The 21,572-nt window shown below is 42.0% G+C and overlaps 1 protein-coding gene across 17 annotated transcripts in view; it reads left to right on the top strand.

Moving 5' to 3' along the window:
• ptprf (protein tyrosine phosphatase receptor type F) overlaps positions 1 to 21,572 on the top strand; it is a 654,269-nt gene that overhangs the window by 612,286 nt on the left and 20,411 nt on the right. For all 17 annotated transcript variants that reach the window (XM_062979663.1, XM_062979673.1, XM_062979678.1 and 14 more), the window contains 2 exons: positions 12,286 to 12,409; positions 15,314 to 15,489. In XM_062979663.1, coding sequence (XP_062835733.1) covers positions 12,286 to 12,409; positions 15,314 to 15,489 — 300 coding nt within the window. The remainder of the gene's footprint in view (positions 1 to 12,285; positions 12,410 to 15,313; positions 15,490 to 21,572) is intronic.

The following is a 21,572-nucleotide window of genomic DNA, read 5'->3' as shown; positions in this document are numbered from 1 at the left end:
CACCCCTGTGGCATTTGTTTTGATATCTGTGCCCCTGTTCAGAAGATTTCACCTCTTTTTCTATCCCTGTGATTTTGAAAAAAAAATTGGCTTGTTGTGGAAACAAGGATTGGTGAGAAACTTCATTGGAGACACCTTTTCCCCATGATCATTCTTTCAGGAGTGAATGTTTCTTCCTAGGGGTAGATTTCTCTTGCTTCCTGTTCTCTCACTCCCATTCTTAACTATGAGTCATTTGTAAGTTGGATATTTGTAACAGAGGGACTGCCTGTATAGTCACTTCTTCTGCAGTGTTTCAGCTCTACCTTGTTAAACTAACCAGAAATCCGAGCCTGGACTGCACTGTGCATTCATGAAATTCACTGCCCCCATTGGGTTTAGTTGTTACCTTCAATTAAGACGATGTCATTGTTACGCTTTCTGGCACTATCATAACTTGCTATAGCCTAAAAGTACAAAATTTAATATGGGGATAGCTTCGTTCCTAATGTATACATGGATTTCACAACGTATATGTTGTAGTGGGTGTAATTTAGATACAAATATGGACATTTTCACATTACATTTTACACAATTTATTATAGTTATTAACTGTGTTGGGGAAATGTAACATGCAGTAGCCATCAGAGTGCCGTTTGTGCTGAGATGGAGGCTGAAATAGTGATATTGAGAGCCCAAGAATTGCCACAGCGCTTGCTTTCAAGCTCCTTCTTCCCACTTTGAACTATTTGCTAGGCAGATGATTAATTTGAAAAATTGTTACGTTGGAAAAAGTTCCCTTGTAGCTATTAGAGTCACAGTGGCAGGATAAATGTTTTTCTGTGCTTGCAGCAAGCCCTGCAGGGCCCACTCTGGCTCTGAGGGGTTTAAATCATAAATACAACTATTGCATATGGGGTGAGAGGGAGAGCATGAATTGAGGTAGTGTCCTTTACACACACGTTATTGGCCTTGCTTGAATTGTTCTTTTCCTTTGCCCCTCGCCTCCCTTTGCTGCACCATATCTTTCTTGATTCAGGAGATATGCTTAAATCACAAGGTGAAATTATACGGGCTGGAAGGCAAGAACAATTGTTGCCTCATTAAAGAGAATGTGAGTTCAATGCTTAGGAAGGGTTGGAGTAATTGTCAAATCCATTGGAGATATCGGACACAGATAGTCCCCAAGTTACGAATATCCAACTTACGAACAACTCGTAGATACAAATGGGGCAGCCATCTGGGGAGTGGTGGTGCTAGTTTGCCCTTCCTCCCCAACCAAGCTTCCTGGCAAAGGAGGCTGGCAATAAGCTCTTCCGCCTCTTACCTCCAGCCATGCCTGGGGAGCCTTAGCTGGGGAGGAATGACCAGGAAGCTTGTGGCCAGTTTCCCTCACCCTTCCTCTGCAGTGAAGGCTGGAGGCCAGAGGCAAAGGATACTCCTGCCAGCCTCCCTCGCCCTTCACCTTGATTGAGGCGAGGGAGATTATCTTCTCAACAGGGGCACAGACAGCAAAACAAACATTATGCTATCCAAAACCTTTTTTAAAAAGTTGACTTGAGTTACTTTAAAATGTACCTGCTCCAACTTACAAACAAATTCAACTTAAGAACTACTTAAGAACAAACTACAGAACCTATTTTATATAGAATTTGGGGACTGGCTGTAGTCCAGTATGATTCTGACTTCCGAGCAGGGCTTCGAAGTAGGTGAGCGCACGTGGCATGATCTGCTTAGGGATCTGGTGGCCTGGACATCCTACTTGCAAATCCATTTGTCCCTGGACACTTAGTTTTACAGGCCATTTGGACAACATCTCTTTCTTCTGAAATGTGACATGCCAAAAAAATGACCAGCAACCTCAGATGGAGGAGCATCACAAGGGAAGGCGGGTAGAGAACAGTATAGATTGCATAGTAGCACTTGAAGAATCCATTAGATATGTTTATCACCCACATATACATTTTGCAAATCTGTCTAGTTTTCTCATTCTAGTTTCAGAAAAACCCTTATATATATTTCCCAGCCTAAGTACTTTCTAAGGGGGGGGGGGTGATTGGTATTGATATTTTATTTCAGAAACTGTGTTGCTTTGTAACCCAGTTTAAGCCATTTGTCTATTTTTCCAAACCAGGGTGAGCTGAGTACCAGCAGGGGATTTTTTCATTTGCACAAAACAGTCCTTAGCAATAGGGACCCTCCCTGAAATTGAACAAAATGCAAACAAAATATTCTTATCTTTTTCCTTGGTGCCATTGGAGAAAATTGAAATTTCTAGGCCTAGCAAGCATACTGATACCACTGACACACTATTAAGGGAAATAGCAGATGCTGCAGAGCAAAAATATAGCAGCATGATGTAAGAGGAGAAGTCTAGAAAAATAGGTGGATGATTCAAGAGCAATCTTGTATATCAAATCTGAGTAATGTAGAGTAATCCAGCAGTGGGAGATGGAGGTGTATTTCCAAACAGGGTTGGGGAGTGTGCACTCCTTTACAAAGATATTTATCACAGCCCACATCCACTCCCCAAAAGCTCAGATTCCACTCAGTCTGTGAGCCGTAGCATCTAGCATACAATCATTCCTTGCACTGGATTTACATCTTGTGCCACTAACTTGGTCCAAGCAGCAAAAAGGGAAGGGAGACCAATCATGCTGTCATTAATTTTGGGAAGAATTATATTTCAGTGTGCTCATCCAAACCTAGGAGCAAAACATTCCCCAAACAAGTCTACAAATGATGCACTTGGATTCACAGGCCATTCAGAGACCTAAATGCTTACCTACATTTAGCCACAGAACAGGCGTGAGCAAACTTTTTTGCCTTGGGGCCACCTTGCAGGCCCAACCAGGAGGGTCCTGGCCAGGAGGGAGGGGGTCCAGGCACACTCTGGACGAGGAGGGTCCTGGCCAGGAGAGAGAGCGGGCAGGGTGGGGTCTGGGTCATCCTCAGGTTGTCCTCCCAGCATACCGTGTTTCCCCGAAAATAAGACAGTGTCTTATATTAATTTTTGCTCCCAAAGATGCGCTAGGTCTTATTTTCAGGGGATGTCTTATTTTTCCATGAAGAAAAATGCACATTTATTGTTGAACAAAAAAATGAACATTTATTATATACTGTACAGTAGTTGTCATCACAAATCAGCATAACCAGACAAACTGACTCCTATCAAGAATTTCTTGTTACTATCAATATTTCCATGTACAACACTATGGTACGTACACTTACCGATCCTGCATGCTCTGGTTTTCTGTTTGGCAGGCATGCTTCCAAACAAAAACTTTGTTAGGTCTTACTTTTGGGGGAGGCCTTATATTTAGCAATTCAGCAAAACCTCTACTAGGTCTTATATTCTGGGGATGTCTTATTTTAGGGGAAACAGGGTAGGACTGGGCTACTTGCTCCATCCTTATGCCAGGAGGAAGGCGGAACATGCAGTGACTATCCCGATCCTCCTCCCCTGATCCTTGGACTATCCTCTTGGCATTATGCCAGGAATAGGGCAAGACAGGTAGTTACTGAGAGTGCTCTGGAGGGCTGTATGTCAGCACGTGCCTTCCTCAAGCCATCCTCCTGGCATAAGGATGGGGCCACTTGCACCCTCCTTATGCCAAGAGGAGGGCGAGACACATGGTGGCTGAGAGTGCTCCAGAGGGCTCTCAGCTACTATGTGCCTTCCTCCCCCATCTTTTTGGCATAAGGACACGGCAGGGCGCTGTGTCCTCCTACAAGAGGACAGGGAAAATGAAGAGATCCTGAGGTAAGCACCCAGAGAGCCACATCCGAGCCATAGTTTGCCCATGCCTGATTTAGAAGCATCTATAAATTAAGCCAAACTATCTTATTACTGGAAAAAAGCACAGAACTGGCAAAAGTTACTTTTTTGGACAACAGTTCCCATGAGTCCCTTAAACAATGTCTCCACAATGGATTGGGTGGACTGTGATGTAAAAACTTCTCCAAGCTCTGGAGGAGAGACACTACGTTTTGCACCGCAGGGACAATAGCAGAGAAAATGGGTCAAGCTTTGTGTCAAGATCTTACATTTGTGATGCAGAGGCATGGACAAAAGGCTACCTGATGGCGGTCGTGAACCATTACTAACCTAGAGTCAAAGTGTCATTCTCCATTCTTGGGCACATGATGGGGGCTAGGAGTGGCTCTTGATTGGACTTGATGGGGTGGGCAAGCCAGGGCACAAGGTGATTCTCTCCAGATACAGTAAACCTCAAGAGAGAATTTACAGCCAGGGATTAGTAGAATTAGCGCAATCACACAAGCATATTAATCATTTATCTACACTTGTAATGCTAGAAAAATGGTTGTACTTGAGCTCCCCCTGTTGGATGACTCTCTGTATTGCAGGCAGGCTTTGCCTGCAGGATGCCCAAAGCAGGTGGTCTGCCAGACTGTTGGCAAACATTAGCCATTTTGGAGGTGGGACGCTTCCTCTTCTTCTTCCTCTTCTTGTTGAATAAGCAAGTAAAACTGGCTTCTGTCACTGACTAGAGAGAGAGAGAGACTATTTTACCTGTGCTGATAGAAAATAGATGCTGCTTGCTCGCTTGACTCAGGTTCTGTTCTTGTATCTCTCATTCAGGCAGAAAGAGTAGTGGTGCTATTGATCACAGCCAGGACCAGCCCCAGACATTTCACTGCCTGAGGCAGAGCAGAAAATGTTATGCTTGTGCACCTTCCCCTGCCCCTCAGTCAAGGCACGTTGTATCATAACTTGGACAAATTATTCCACCGCCAGAGGCAAAACAATTTTTACTGCGAGTAGCAGTAAAAATACAATAATGGTTAACTATTTGCTGCCTTTTTGTTTCAACCAAAAAGTAGCTCACTAAATCAGTAATTTCACTTTGTGTTATGGTATGATAGAGTCAACCCTGGACATAGGCCTTTATAGGTGTCTGTTGTTCTTCCACCTGAGCACACATTTTTCCATATGTGAATGGGGTACTTTTGAGCTCCCCTCCCTTTCCATTGAGATGCAGAGCTAGTACCACCTAGACCAGGCATGCACATCCTGCGGCTTTCCAGGTGTTTTAGGCTTCAGCCCCAAGAGTTCCTGACCATTGGACAAGCTGGCTGGGGCTTCTAGGAGTTGGAGTCCCAAATACCTGGAGGGCCACACATTGTGCAGGCCTGACCTAGACGTATGAGGCCTTTCCGATCCAAACCCAGGTTGCATCAAGCATACCAAGATCATAAGTGCAAAGTTGTGTTAAATCTTCTAATGCCCTTTCCCTGAGACCTTTTTGTCTTTGGAGGAACATCACTCAACTGCCCACTGACTACCTGATGGCTATTCAGCTGGGCTGTGAATGTGATTTCCTGCTTCTTGGCAGGGGGTTGGAATGGATGTCCCATAAGGTCTGTTCCAATTCTGTGATTCTCTGTGAGTAAAAGTTATATAAAGGTTCAGCTGTACAGGCAACATCAACAGTGGACAAATTCCATCCATCCCCTTTGACAAATTATTCTGAAACCAGTAGTTGAAGAAGCTCTGCAGAATCTGCTTAGCATCACCTGCTGAGACAATATGTTTGTAGATGCTCCTTGAGTGATCACAAAATGTTATCAGAATGCTCCCATGCATTTGAGCTGTATTTTTCCCCCAGCAATTTGCTTTTAGCCACCTGCTACATAGTTAAAACTCACCAGGAGCAGAATTAAGGTGTAGATATGTAGTTGCGAGATGACAGGTACAGCTTAAAAAGAGTCATGGGGCTTATATGGCATTACACCTTTCTACCAGTCCCAAAATAGCTTGCCAGGCCTCCTGCTTCCAGAGTTGCCATAGTCCGTATTCACACTTGACAGCAGAAGAACTCCACTGGGGATCCCTCGTGCCACTCCAGAGACACTGCTTGTCACTTCAAGAATGTGAAACAAGTCCAGCATAAATTTCGCAGTAACAGTTCCTACCCTGCTACTCCCAACAATCCTTTTGCTCATTCTTTGCTTCTGTCAGATGCAAGGGGCAGCCCACAGCAGAAGGGGGAAAGATCTTTGGTGAAGAAGGAGAAGGAGGTATACCACTGCATATTTCTCAGTACTACCTTATTCCTATGGCAAGGCAGTATTGGGTTCTAGTAACTCAACTAGCCACTTTTGCCTCTCGGCTTGTAAATGTCATTGTTTGTTTTCTTCAGTGCCTTTGTTTTAGTATTTGTTAGGCCCACATCAACGAGGTAGAAGTTCGCTGATCCCTAGCTGCTCAGCCTACTATAATTTATCATAGGTACTGTGTGTTTTCATCCCCAGTGGTAGACATGATGCTTCCAATTCAACACATTGCTAATGACTAATTCAAGACTTATTGCTTGCTCATTTGAGAAACTTTGTGGCTGGCTGTGAACCAAGGCAGTCTTGTGGTCCACAGATTATGTCAGGGGCAGGTAACCTAATGATCACCAGATATTTTGGACTATGATTTTCTTCAGCCTCATCTGGCATGGAAATTGGGTAGGAACCATGAGAATCAGTCAAAAAGACCCAGAAAGATACAGCATTCCCATGCTTTTGGTTAGCATAAGTTGTTTAGGCTTAACTGTGTTTTCATGTTTGTTTGATTGTATTGAAACACTTTCTCAGTCTCTGGGCTCAGGAGAGATAACTGCTTGACATCACATCCCTGCCCCCAAACTGTATAGCTAATGATGTATGATCCCAGACTTTACAAAAAGCTGTACGTTAGAAATAAAATCAGGTGAATTTCCACAGTCATTGAACCTGTATGCTAAAAAAACATAATTCATTAAATTTCTGCTATGCATAGAGATATAAATGCACAGAAACCCAGCTGGGAAAAAGCTGACAACCATAGATTGGATATCCCACCCACCAAAAAAATCACACATACTGCTGATGCTGGCTAAAGTAATATGGATAGGGTGATATGCTGATAGGGCTCAAAACACGAGACTAAACTTGCATGTTCCAGCGAGAGAGACAGGAGAGACAGAGGAGATAGGTGATGGAAAAGATAAACTTCACGATCTGACCCATCTGAAGAAATGTGTGTAATGGGCTTCAGGTACCTTGTGACCTCCCTTCCTTCACTGCCTTATTTACTCATTTGCTCAACATTAAGGAAGAAACAGGTGCACATTAATTCATCACTGAAGTTTAAATTAAATCATTTTGCTTCTAAACGAGTCACTCATTTACAGGCATATTTAATTGGCAGCTTTTCACACAGCCAGGTGGATTCCTTTTTCTGCCTTTCTCACCTGTTTGCCCTCTTAGGGGGTTATTAGTGATACACCAGTGGACAAGTTTGCACCTCCTCATTGTGAAGTGAGGCAACTGCCTTAATGGGAATGCTAAGGCCATACTGTGGGGGAGAAAAGGGACGGTACAGCACCGCTGCCCTTCCAAGACCTTCAGGTGTTTCACTGAATCTCTAGGCAGAAGTGTGCATTGTGCAGAAATATGGGTTGTGCCTCCCTTCTGCCTTTCAACAAGACCCATGGGAGGGTCCGAGAGTGTCTGCATAGTTGAAAATATTGAATACTGCACCACTGAAGTTCTTGCTACGTATTAGCTGCTCTACTTTTGTATGAGAGAGAGAAATTCCTAATGCTGTAGTTTGCAAAGTGACTTTTCTGATCTCAGGCAACATGATTGTTCAGTCTAGTATATTATCACTTTTCATGCTGTTATCAAATCCCATGAAATGTGATCTGCAGTATTTTTATTTTAATATATCTATGTGATCCTTCATAATGTCAGATCTTGAATGGACTCTACTGTCCATGGTTATTTTGATATGTGAATAACTGCCCAGGGCAAGACTTTCTATCACAAATCTGTTGGAAAGAGCAGTAGATATAGTTCATTAAAAATCCAGGTCTCATAGAGCATCCAAAGTCTCTCAGGACCTTGAAGAAGACACTGACAGGTTGTTGAGTTACAGAGACAGGGTTTTGGATATGAAGTAGAATGGAGAACTACCTGTGATATTAGGAGAACCTATAGCAGAAATAATCTGTGCTTATTTTCTTTTACTATTTTGTCAATGAATATATTGTTGTCGTCTTAAACCTATCTCTGGCTGCCTGCTGAACTTGAAGTAGAGTCAGGTCATGCATACCAAAACTAAAGAACATATCAACACAGCCACAAGCCCACATTTATAGGACTCAATCTGACCCAGTGACATAACCCAGCAAGGAACTAAATGAGGAAACAAGGGTAAAATGAGTAGCAGCTAGAGTTTGAGGACCAGCCTGGGTAAAGCAATATGTCACATATACTTGGGTTGTGGTTCTTAGCACTGTCAAACATTGCTCTTTGGTATGATTCCTTTTATAATAATAGAATCTTAGAGTTGGAAGAAACCGCATGGGCCATCCAGTCCAACCCCTTGCCATACCTGCCAAGATAGCCTCACATTCTTTCGCCTGACAATGTGAAGTTGGTGCTCCTCAGCCCTAACTATGCCGTTTGTATGCAGGTGGGAATAATTTTAACAGAACTTGAAGCACAAGACAAATGTATTGGACACTGATATCTAAGTATATGTAGTAGTGTTCTAGACTTTTTATAAAAGTAACCAGAAAAAGTAAATTAAATCCTAGCAAAAATCAGTTATCAATCCTTCCCTGTTCCCTCTCCCATTTCCTGTACATTTGAATAGGCTTTTTTGCTTTGTCCAAGTTCTGCTTTTTCATTCATAGGGACAATGAGATGTAGAAAATGACATGATATTGTGTCATGTTCACTACAGTCTGTTTTTAAAATACACAAACAGACAGAAAGAAGCAACTCACATACATTTTCAGAGTGCCTCTTTGCCGGCATAATGACATTTTATTTTTTAAGGCAGTCAATTGACATTAAGAGGATTACAGACTTACAGCCAGATCTTACAGATGTTTAGTCCAAAATAAGGACCACTATGTTCAGTAGTATCTCTTCCTGCTTTGTAAATTTTAAGAAGCTTTGAAAGGAAAGTTTATGCTTTGCAGGGCACAAGCTGGTTCAGCATCTGGAAAGGCACAGTACAGAAAAGAAGCGCTTCCCAAGCAGGTCGTTCACTCTCCCCAGGAACAACTTTTCCTCTCCCTGCCCCATTGCAAATTTTCTTGTCCAAAAGTACTGAAAATTGTTATTCTCCGTGTTAGATTGTAGCAGTTGGGTGGGAGAAATTGAAACCAGGAGCACCTGGAGATAAACACAGGCGTTTTACAAATGTATTAGTGCCTTATAGTCTCTCTGCAAAATTCCAGAAAGGAGGAATAAAATCACGGTCACATCTGGAAGCATCTTGAGTTGGCCTATTTGTAACATTTGCGATGTATGTTTCTTTCAAGTGATGGGAAAGTCAGTCATGAGCTGCAGAAAGCTGGGTTGCTTCTGCTCCTGCTACTTTGCACTGCGCTGCCTGCTTATTACTCTGATAATAGAAGATTATAGGGTTCCTGTTGGAAATGTCTATTTACATCCTGCATTTCCCAAACCACCTATTAACAGCACTGTGATGTCATATCCTCCCCATGGAGGCTGTGAAAATCCTTTTTATGATCTGCTTTGCTCTTCTTTGAATCAGAGATTGTCTGCTATTGAACCTAACATGAAGATTCCCTGTTTTGCCAATGAACTTGGGTGTCACGTTTCCTTCAAATACTGGTTTCACGGATGGATAGCAGGTTTAGTACATCGCTCAAAGAAATGCAGAGAGATAGTTGTTGTTCACAGTTTGGGCAAAGTACAGTATATTTTCAGGAATGGCAGGGAGGAGGCAAAGCAAAGAAAACGTCATTGTTAACTATATTGAGCTATCTTTGCTTTTCTACACATATTGCATCCTGTTTTGGTGCAATTATAAAGGTTTGCTGAAAGATGGCAATCTTCCTTTGATGTGCCTGTTGACCACTGGAAAAATCAGGCTTTGCTCTGGTTTCCATTATGAAACTTGAGGCCTTTGGAAAAAAGGACTATAGTCTAGGATGTTGGCTCTTTTTTGGGAGAAATACAAAGACTGGATCTGTTAGGAAACAGCCTTCAGCAGAAATTAGCAAAAGTAATATGCCTCAATTTTCAGTATCTCAATGTCTGGATTAATGTGAGTAAATACAAAGAGGAAGCAACAGTTGCAAACTAACAAAATTTGCTAATCACTCTTGGAATATACATCACTTGAAATCCTACATCTTAACTAATACAAGGACTTGGTAAACGTGAGAGCTTAAAACCTTAACACAACATTTCAGCACTAAAAATCCAGGAAGAGAAAAAAGAGAAAGTGGGTAAAGAAGAGGGAGCTGTTATATGACCACCACCCCTTGAAGTTTCTCAAGTCACCTGCTCTGGTTGCTTAGAAACACAAAGTATTTTTGACCATGCATAACAATAGGTAAGTGAGCAAATGAAACCAGAGCTAAAGAACGCAGAATAAGTATAGACATGAGGTGAGCCATATAGTATTTAAACTCCCAATTTGCTCTAACAGTTATGAAGAAGGACACAGTGCTTGATTTTCCAACAGCATCCAACAAGTATCAGGTGTTAATAGATGAAGGTATCAAGTATTAGATATCAGGTGTTAATTAGTCATATCAAGACTACAGACAACAAAATTGTAGATAAAACAGGCACACTGTTTGGTCAATTAGATAGAGAATCCTTACCGCCTCTTTATTGAAGATGCCAGTGGAAGTTCATTGTGCAATATTATCTAGCTGAGTATGTGGTGAAGGAACATGCTGCTAGATGTAACGCTCTGGCTAATATTGCTTCTGCTATATATTACTCAATTTGATGAGAATGAAGCATTATCTGCGTGCTTCCACTTGGGTGCTTCATCTTAACCTTGGCATGTCTCCCCAGCTCACTCCTTGCCATCATTTGCTTTTTTGCTTCATAGTTCCTGGCATAAGCGTATTTGACTTTCTAGATAAATGACTCACGGACCTCTTTTGACAGTAGTTCTAGCAAATCTGGTAAGCAGAGCAACCTTAAGTGATGAGGGATTTTGATGGGGTGTAAGTGTTGAGAAGCAAATATTGGTCTGAGTATCTGGTTGCCTGCCAAACTGGGGAAGCAGGAATTTGCAGGGAAGAAGGAGCGATTGAGAGAGAGTATTAAGCTTTAACCCTAGGTGTTTTTTCCCCAGGCGACTATTTGCTGCATTAAGTGGAGGGAAGCGGTGGAGAGAGATAAAAGATTCATTGTATTTTTACATATGCACATACCCACACCCACATACAAATCACTTTTCCCTTGAAAATCATACCTGAGGTTGTGCAGTAGAAAAAAGTACCTATGTTCTCAAAATAGCCCTCTACACAAGAGCCAATGTGGTCAGGTGGTGGAGTAATGGTCAAAAAGCCTAGGAGGGCAGGGTTCAACCCCATTCAGCCTTGGAAATCCACCAAGTGATCACAAGCAAGGTACACTTCAGAGGACGACAGTGGCAAACATCCTCTGCATAAGTATTGTCAAGAAACCCCTAGGATGGGGTCACCATAAGTCGGAGTTGACCTAAAAGCACCTGACAACACTAATACAGTAGAGTCTCACTTATCCAAGCCAAACGGGCCAGCAGAAGCTTGGATAAGGGAATATCTTGGATAATAAGGAGGGATTAAGGAAAAACCTATTAAACATCAAATTAGGTTATGATTTTACAAATTAAGCACCAAAAAATCATGTTATACAACAAATTGGACAGAAAAAGTAGTTCAATATGCAGTAATGTTATGTTGTAATTACTATATTTACGAATTTACCACCAAAATATCATGATATATTGAAACATTGACTACAAAAATGGCTTGGATAATCCAGAAGCTTGGATAAGCGAGGCTTGCATAAGTGAGACTCTACTGTAGCTACACAAATATCAAGGTTGCTTTGGGAGTTGGTTGTTGCTTTCAAACTTCAACTAGAAATACTGTTTTTTTCTATGTGAGAATGGATTTTCCAATATGCTGCATATCAGAAAATGTAGTAATATATGAAAACTCCATTCAACACATTATGAATCATTATTTTTGGAGAGTTTCCACAGCATGAAAACTAATTACTGCATTGATTGCAAAGGGTGAATTCATAAGGTTACTTTGGAGAGTTTAGGCATCAATATAGACAGAGCCTTTTTATTTGTCCGTATTGAACATGTTCATGTCAAATACATTTTGTGAATCAGCCTTCAGATTACCAATATGAAACTTGGACTTTGCATTCTGTTTCATTTCACATTCTGCTAATGGGTTTCTCTTTATGTCAGAATTAAGAAGGGATATGATAACTTGAACAGTTATATATACTGTCTCTTCTTCCTTGCAGTCCATTGATCCTGGGCAGCAGTTCACATGGGAGAATTCCAACCTGGAAGTGAACAAACCAAAGAACCGCTATGCAAATGTGATAGCCTACGATCATTCTCGTGTCATCCTGACCTCCATTGATGGTGAGTCTATTAGCAACCCCAACGCTAACAAAATGTCCTATACCAGACAGTAGGGCCAGAAGCACCATAACATACCAGTTTCAATTAATTAGAATCATAGTGTTGGAAGACTACAAGGGCCATCCAGTCCAATCCCCTGCCATGCAGGAAAACACAATCAGAACACTGCCAACAGCTATTTAGCCTCTATTTCAAAACATCCAAAGAAGGAGACTTGACCACACTGAGGCAGATATTCAAGTGTTGAACAGTTCTTACTGTCAGGAAGTTCTTCCTAATATTCAGATGAAATTTCTTTTTTTTCTGCAATTTGAAACCAGTGCTTTAATCCTAGTCTCTAAAGCAGCAGAAAACAAGCTTGCCGTCTCCTCAATATGACATCCTTTCAAATATTTAAACATGGCTATCATGTCACCTCTTAGCCTTTTCTTCTCCAAGCTAAATATACCCAGCTTCCTAAGCCACTTCTCATATGGCTTGGCTTCCAGACCTTTTACCATTTTGGGTGGCTTTTCTAGATACATTCTAACTTGTCAATATCCCTCTTGAATTGTGGTGTCCAGAACTGGACACAGTATTCCAGCTGAGGTCTGCTCAAACCAGAAAACAGTGGGACTATAACTCCCTTGATCTACAGCAGTTATGGGCAAACTTCGGCCCTCCAGATGTTTTTGACTTCAACTCCCAGAAATCCAAGCTAGCCTACCAGCTGTCGGGAATTGTGAGAGTTGAAGTCCAAAACACCTGGAGGGCCGAAGCTTACTCATGCCTGATCTACACATTATACTCTTATGATGCAACCTAAAATCACATTGGCTTTTTAAACTGCCACATCACACTGTTAAGTTTAGCTTCTGATCTACTGACCTCATCACATTGAGATGGGAAAGCATGGGTGACCGTCCTTTTAGCATAGAGAATCGCCACTCTTACATCCTCAGCAGTGCTCCATATTAAAACAATTTCTTTCCATGGGATAATATTGTTCTGCCCCAAACCTCATATGATACAAGAGACTACTGATGTTTGGGCAGTGAAACAGAATGGGAAAATTTGATGGTTCCCATCCCACCTGTTTTTCAGTTGAAACCATGATAAGAGATAGGAGCTCTGAATACAACTACTGGCTCATGTTCAGAGTTAACTCCTTTCACAGCATTTCTGCCTCTTTTCAGCTCAAGGACATATGATAAGCTTTGTGCCTCTCCATGCTTGAAAAAAGGCTGAAGTTTCCTATGAGGGCGAAATGTCTCAATGTTGATTGCAAGAGTTCCCTCCTTTCAGGACACTTCTGCCTCTTTTCAACCAAGGAAGGCTATGCATGATGGCCGGAAGTAGTTTAACTCACGTGATGAGCTCAGTGTCTCTCCATGTTTGAAAATAGGCTGAAGTTTCCTATGATGGGGACATTTCTCAATGTGATAAGGTGGTAAGACTCTAGATCCCTTTCACATGTTTTCAGGCCAGGTGTCAACTATATTATATCTGTGCATTTCATTTTTTCTGCCTAAATGTATTACAGTAGAGTCTCACTTATCCAAACCTCGCTTATCCAAGCCTCTGGATAATCCAAGCCATTTTTGTAGTCAATGTTTTCAATATATTGTGATATTTTGGTGCTAAATTCGTAAATACAGTAATTACAACATAACATTACTGCGTATTGAACTAGGTTTTCTGTCAAATTTGTTGTATAACATGATGTTTTGGTGCTTGATTTGTGAAATCATAACCTAATTTGATGTTTTATAGATTTTTCCTTAATCCCTCCTTATTATCCAAGATATTCGCTTATCCAAGCTTCTGCTGGCCCATTTAGCTTGGATAAGTGAGACTCTACTGTACTTTACTTTTTTCCCTGTTGAAATTAATTTTGTTAGTTCTTATAAGTGAACAGAGCTGTGATAAAGTGCTAAGAGATGGGAGAAGAAGACACCAAAGGACCCAAGCAGTAATTTGTAGTTTTCTTACTAAGCCATTCATGCACATTCTGGGAAATCTCGCAATCAGCCTTTTAGCCCATTTCTTGAGTCTCATGATTCTTAATTTGATTATTGCTTGTACACTAAGGTTGGGCATTTTGGGCATGCCATGTGGGTTGCCTTCTGTAGTTATGATGGAGTATCAAACCTTCCTCTAATCAAGGCTGCAATCTTTTACTAACTGCGTATTTGTCTTTGTGTTGCTGTCTCTTGTGCACCATGCCTTAGCCTTGTATCTTCTCTGACATGAGTCAAAAATATGGAGTTTAAATTTCTCTAGGGTGTCTACTTAATCACAGAATAAGTTTTGGCCTGAGTGTTTGGGCATGTGGTTTTATGTGGAGCCCATCCTGTTGTTTTGCCCTGGGGAACTATTGTTCGAGTAAAACAACCATTAGTGACAGCAAATGTGTGGCTCATTGGGGCAGCCAATATCTTATTAGTTGTATACCCTGCAGTGTGACTAACAGCCCTTATATTCTAACCCAGTGTGTGACAGTGATTCCAAAATGCATGTCAGGTTATTGGACTAGCTAGCAGGCTTTCAGCTGCTCTCTTCAAGGAGTGTGTGCCCCACAAGCAACTGTGCCTTCTTCCCATGAGGGGAAATTGGTGGTAAATCACTGCCGAAGAGTAAAGGCTGCAGGATTGTCTTTCCTGGGACCCCAAACTTTGGAGAGACATCATGTTGCTGCAGTAGCAAGGGGGGAAAAGATTCACTAGTAAAGGGCAATCTCCTGCAAAGTAATTCTGGTTTTACTGAGCTGTGATTAGATTGATTGGGGACTGTTTGAGTAGTGTGAAATAATACAATTTCTGCTAGTTTAAATTCTCTCTTTCTCTCTCTCACTTATTTCCATCCTGCCAGAGATCTGCATGGCAACAGTGTCACTAGATGTTGTTCTTTTTCTCTGTCACTCAGGGGTGCCTGGAAGTGACTACATCAATGCCAACTATATTGATGGCTACCGCAAGCAGAATGCCTACATTGCTACACAGGGGCCTCTGCCAGAAACACTCAGCGACTTCTGGAGGATGGTGTGGGAACAACGCACGGCAACCATTGTCATGATGACCCGGTTGGAAGAGAAGTCTCGGGTATGTACAGGCATTTCCTCTGCACAAGAATACACTAAGAAAGTTACAGTCCATTGTTGAATCTATGTGTCCAGTGCAGCAGTAATTACTAGACACTTTATAAAGTAACAGGACATGAACAAGTCCTAACAGCAGTCCTTGGGGGAAATTAGTGCTGCACAGCATTGCAGACACTGATAGGAAAATGTACTGATGCTAGCCTACACGCAGGCCTACACATTCAATTTCTTTTTCATGTGGTATTTTGTTTGTTTTAAATTTGTACATTCATCAAAAGAACTCTCTCTCTCTCTCTCTCTATATATATATATATATATATATAGAGAGAGAGAGAGAGAGAGAGAGAGAGAGAGAGATTATTTTGATGAATGTGCAAATTTAAAATAAACATGAATAAACTAGTGAAATAGTTCATAACATTAATACAATGATTGTATTTGACTGCACCATTCCCTTGTCCCACCCCTCCTGTTGTAGTGACATCCCACCCTTTGGGTTAGAGACAGTCATGTACATTCTGGTCTTCCTTCCTGTTACAATATTTTTCCATTTTTCCTTCTAGCATGATAGTTATTATAAATTCCATACAAAGATCCTGACAGATTAAATTATGAAGCCTTTTATAACAACTTTTCTCTCTTTCTTTTCTTTTTTTTTTTTTTTACAAAATTTAACTTGCTTTTTACTGCTGTTGGTCTTGTGTGTATTTTGTTATATGCATTTTAATAGTGTTGTGTTTTACTTGTCTGTTTTAACCATGTTGTACCCAACTTCAAGCCACAAAGAGACAGGTAACAAATATATTATTATCATTATCATTAACAGCAGCAGTAGAAACAGCACCAGCAGCATATCTTTGCCACCAAAGCATTTTTAAAAATCCTTAATACATACATGAATGAGAATAATACCATCTTTTAAGCCTGTTTTATATCCCAATAGTATTCTTGTTTTATCAGTGAGTTATCATGAGGATACTGTCCAATAGGTCAGAATGTTTCTCTGTGGGAAATAGCTAGACATTCATGCCCATCTCACACCTTGTGAAAATGTTCAAAAGCATTCAAAGTGGGAGGGAGTATAATCAAGGTGGTAAGACCAACTACTTTCGCCTGTCCAAACTCCATGCATTTGGTGATGATTTTCGAGCTCTGGGAACAAAGCTAAAACTGTATAATGTACATGTGATCTTTTCATCCCTCCTCCCCGTTGTAGGACACGGCTCTACAAGGGCCGGAAAAATAGTACAGGTCAATAACTGGCTCAGAAAATGGTGTCAAGAGGAGCATTTTGGCTTCCTTGACCATGGTATACTCTTCCAAGAGGATGGACTACTGGCAAGCGATGGGGTGCATCTCACACAAGTAGGAAAACATCTTTTTGCACACAGACTCACAAACCTCATCAGGCGCACTTTAAACTAGATCCACTGGGGGAGGGGAACAACAGCCTGGCGAACACTATATTACCCACAACCACAGGGAACCGCCAAAAGGCTAAACGGAGGGCTGCACAAACACAGCAAGGACCAAGTACAGAGAGCACAATAATCCCAAATAAACAGCTCAAGGGGAGGTCACAGGGGCTTACATGTCTTTACACTAATGCTCAGAGCATGGGAAATAAGCAAGACGAACTCCAACTCCTAGCACAGCACCACACATACGATGTCATAGGCATCACTGAAACCTGGTGGGATGACTCCCATCACTGGAATTTAACCATTGAAGGCTATAACCTCTTTCACAGAAATAGAACAAAGGGGAGAGGAGGGGGAGTAGCTTTATATGTCAAAAACAGTTACGTTGCAGAAGAAATGCAAGACTGTAATCCGGGAAACCAGCTTGAAAGCATCTGGATAAGAATCAAGGGAACCAGGACTCAAAAAGATCTTGTCGTGGGTGTCTACTACAGACCTCCGAGTCAGGATGAAGGACTTGATGAAGCCTTCTGTCAACAGCTGACCAAACAGGCACAAAGAAGAGATATAGTAGTCATGGGCGATTTCAATTATCCCGATATCTGCTGGAAAACAAACTCAGCCAAGAGTACAAAGTCCAACAAATTCCTCACTTGCCTTGCAGATAATTTTATGGTCCAGAAGGTAGAAGAGGCAACAAGGGGATCAGCAACTCTTGATCTAATCTTAACAAATGTGGAAGACCTGATCAATACAGTTGAAGTGGTTGGATCCTTAGGGGCAAGTGACCATGTGCTCCTGCAGTTTGCAATACAAAGGAATGCTGAAACTAAGACAAGTCAAACATGCATTCTGGACTTTAAGAGAGCTGACTTCCAAAAAATGAAGGAATTACTGAGCGGCATTCCATGGACGCCGATATTAAAAAACAAGGGAGTTAAGGATGGATGGGAGTTTTTCAAAAGTGAAATACTCAAGGCGCAAATGCAAACAGTGCCAACAAAGAAGAAAAATAAGACAAGTGCAAAGAAGCCAGAATGGATGTCCAAAGAACTTCTAACTGAGCTAAAGCTCAAAAGTGACATGCACAAGAAGTGGAAAAGGGGAGAAATCACCAAAGAAGAATTCAAACGTATAGCCAACACCTGTAGGGAAAAGGTTCGCAAGGCTAAAGCGCAAAATGAGCTCAGGCTTGCCAGGGACATAAAAAACAACAAAAAAGGCTTTTTTGCTTACGTTGGTAGAAAAAGGAAGAAAAAGGAGGCGATAGGGCCATTGCAAGGAGAAGATGGGGTGATGGCGACAGGGGACAGGGAAAAGGCAGAACTACTTAATGCCTTCTTTGCCTAGGTCTTCTCACAAAAAGAAAGCCATCTTCAACCTCAGCAACACGGAATGGACGAAGGATTGGGGGAAATCCAACCCCAAATAGGGAAACAAGTTGTCCAGGAACACCTGGCCGCTCTAAACGAATTCAAGTCCCCAGGGCCAGATCAGCTACATCCAAGAGTACTGAAGGAACTAGCGGAAGTTATTTCAGAACCACTGGCAATTATCTTCGAGAGTTCTTGGAGAACGGGAGAAGTCCCAGCAGATTGGAGGAGGGCGAATGTGGTCCCTATCTTCAAGAAGGGAAAAAAGGACGACCCAAACAATTACCGTCCGGTCAGCCTCACATCAATGCCAGGCAAAATTCTGGAAAAGATCATTAAGGAAGTGGTCTGTGAACACTTAGAAACAAATGCGGTCATTGCTAATAGTCAACACGGATTTACCAAAAACAAGTCATGCCAGACTAATCTGATCTCTTTTTTCGATAGAGTTACGAGTTGGGTCGATACAGGGAATGCTGTGGATGTAGCCTACCTGGATTTCAGTAAGGCCTTCGACAAAGTCCCCCACGACCTTCTGGCAAACAAACTAGTAAAATGTGGGCTAGACAAAACTACGGTTAGGTGGATCTGTAATTGGCTAAGCGAACGAACCCAAAGGGTGCTCACCAATGCGTCGTCTTCATCATGGAAAGAAGTGACAAGTGGAGTGCCGCAGGGCTCCGTCCTGGGCCCGGTTCTGTTCAACATCTTTATTAACGACTTAGACGAAGGGTTAGAAGGCACGATCATCAAGTTTGCAGACAAAACTGGGAGGGATAGCTAACACTCCAGAAGACAGGAGCAGAATTCAAAACGATCTTGACAGACTAGAGAGATGGGCCAAAACTAACAAAATGAAGTTCAACAGGGACAAATGCAAGATACTTCACTTCGGCAGAAAAAATGGAAATCAAAGATACAGAATGGGGGACGCCTGGCTTGACAGCAGTGTGTGCGAAAAAGACCTTGGAGTCCTTGTGGACAACAAGTTAAACATGAGCCAACAATGTGATGCGGCTGCTAAAAAAGCCAATGGGATTCTGGCCTGCATCAATAGGGGAATAGTGTCTAGATCCAGGGAAGTCCTGCTCCCCCTCTATTCTGCCTTGGTCAGACCACACCTGGAATACTGTGTCCAATTTTGGGCACCACAGTTGAAGGGAGATGTGGACAAGCTGGAAAGCGTCCAGAGGAGGGCGACTAAAATGATTAAGGGTCTGGAGAACAAGCCCTATGAGGAGCGGCTTAAAGAGCTGGGCATGTTTAGCCTGCAGAAGAGAAGGCTGAGAGGAGACATGATAGCCATGTACAAATACGTGAAGGGAAGTCATAGGGAGGAGGGAGCAAGCTTGTTTTCTGCTGCCCTGCAGACTAGAACACGGAACAATGGCTTCAAACTACAGGAAAGGAGATTCCACCTGAACATCAGGAAGAACTTCCTCACTGTGAGAGCTGTTCGACAGTGGAACTCTCTCCCCGGGGCCGTGGTGGAGGCTCCTTCTTTGGAGGCTTTTAAGCAGAGGCTGGATGGCCATCTGTCGGGGGTGCTTTGAATGCGATTTCCTGCTTCTTAGCAGGGGGTTGGACTGGATGGCCCATGTGGTCTCTTCCAACTCTACTATTCTATGATTCTATGATTCTATGATGTAGCTTCATAGGGCACACATACCAGCTGTTTTCTGTAACTAGAAAAGGATGGAGCTCTCATCATGCATTTCTGGAGTAACAGCTTGTGGTCTGTGTAAAGTGGAGTGTGTGTCATTTCAGGTAAGGTACACCCCCCTCCCCCTCAGTAGGACCCTAGACCATCCTATATTTGCTACTGTTTAGTTCTGACCTTCATTAGCATAGTAAATGCAGCCATAGGCAGTCCCTGTTCCCTTGTATACATTTTCAACGTGTGAAAATGGCTTTTAGGGGGATCCTATCTATGAACTCCCATGTAGCCAAACCCTCCCTCCTTGCCAGGGGTGACTCCGCTGAACATGCCTGTATCTACATTTCAGAGACTTGGAGCACAGTTTGAAAGAGTCTTGGGCAGAGGATTCTCCAGAAAGCAGCATCCTCTGTAGTGAGATTTCTGCTCAAAGAATATTTTATGTTTCCATGACAACCACAGGGCAGGGAGATGTTCATTTGGACTGTGCTGATTTTTAAAGAAGTAGCTGTGTTAGTCTCTGGCAGCATAAAAAGAAGGAAGGAAAACTGTTTTTGTTTTGGATAAGCTTTTGGGGATATAAACCCACTTCTTTGGATGCAGCACAGAATAAATGCTGAGATAGAAAGCATATTTAGACAGCCAAACTGGTGTAAAGGATTTGAGCATTGGACTGTGACTCTGGAGACGAGGGTTTGAATCCCCACTCAGCCGTGAAGCTCACTGGGTGACCTTGGGCAAGTCATACTCTCTCAGCTTCAGAGGAAGACAATGGCAAACATATTCTGACTAATTGTTGCCAAGAAAACCCTGTGATGGGTTCACCCAAGTGTCACCAGAAGTCAGATATTACTTGAAAGCACATATCAATGGCAGCATAAGACATCTCTACACAATCATGGGAATGAGACGCGGTTTAATAGGATTTAGAAACATGCAAATCATGACCCAGAGGCTAGCCTGTATTTCCACCCCAAGTAAAAGGAAATTGCCCCAATATGCTCACACAAATAGCTTTTTAGTATTTTTGGGTAGGAAAAAAAATACAAACAGGAAAATCTATCTGCTCCTGCCAGTCATTCATGCAAGTCTCTCATCATCTGAATGTCCACATCTGTCACTGAGCCCAAGCCAAAGCCCAGAAAGAACTGCAATGTTAGATTAATCCAATGGTCTCTAACTTTGACTTTCTGACACCAAACAGCCAGATATCATAGAAGAGTTTTCAGACCAGCAAAAAGACTGCTAAGCAAGTTTTCCCTAGCATCTAAGACTATAGCCTTTTCTCTTTCTTTTGTTTTACCTTTTTACAAAGTTGTGCCAGTGGCATCTCAATGTCGCATAGCAAAGTGTTTCTTTCAGATAAATGCATACATAGTATGTGGGGTTTTGTTTAACTTCTTCTGCATGTTTTTTTTTTATTTAGTGGTTGACCTCCAAGTTTTTGACAGTTTTCCTAGTTGTTCTTCCTGTACCATCTCATACACCTTTATTAAGTAATCTTTTGTTCAAAAACACCAATTTATTGTTAAAACTATTCCTGAAGGATGATTGAATTGTATTGCTGTTTTGTGTTGTAATTTTGATCCATTCTTTTCTGCAATTGCTCCTAAGAAATGTGCTTTTATTTATT

The sequence above is a fragment of the Anolis carolinensis genome, chromosome 4 (genome assembly GCF_035594765.1).
Source record: "Anolis carolinensis isolate JA03-04 chromosome 4, rAnoCar3.1.pri, whole genome shotgun sequence".
In the NCBI taxonomy this organism is placed as follows: Eukaryota; Metazoa; Chordata; class Lepidosauria; order Squamata; family Dactyloidae; genus Anolis; species Anolis carolinensis.
This window is presented reverse-complemented; position numbering and strand designations above follow the sequence as displayed.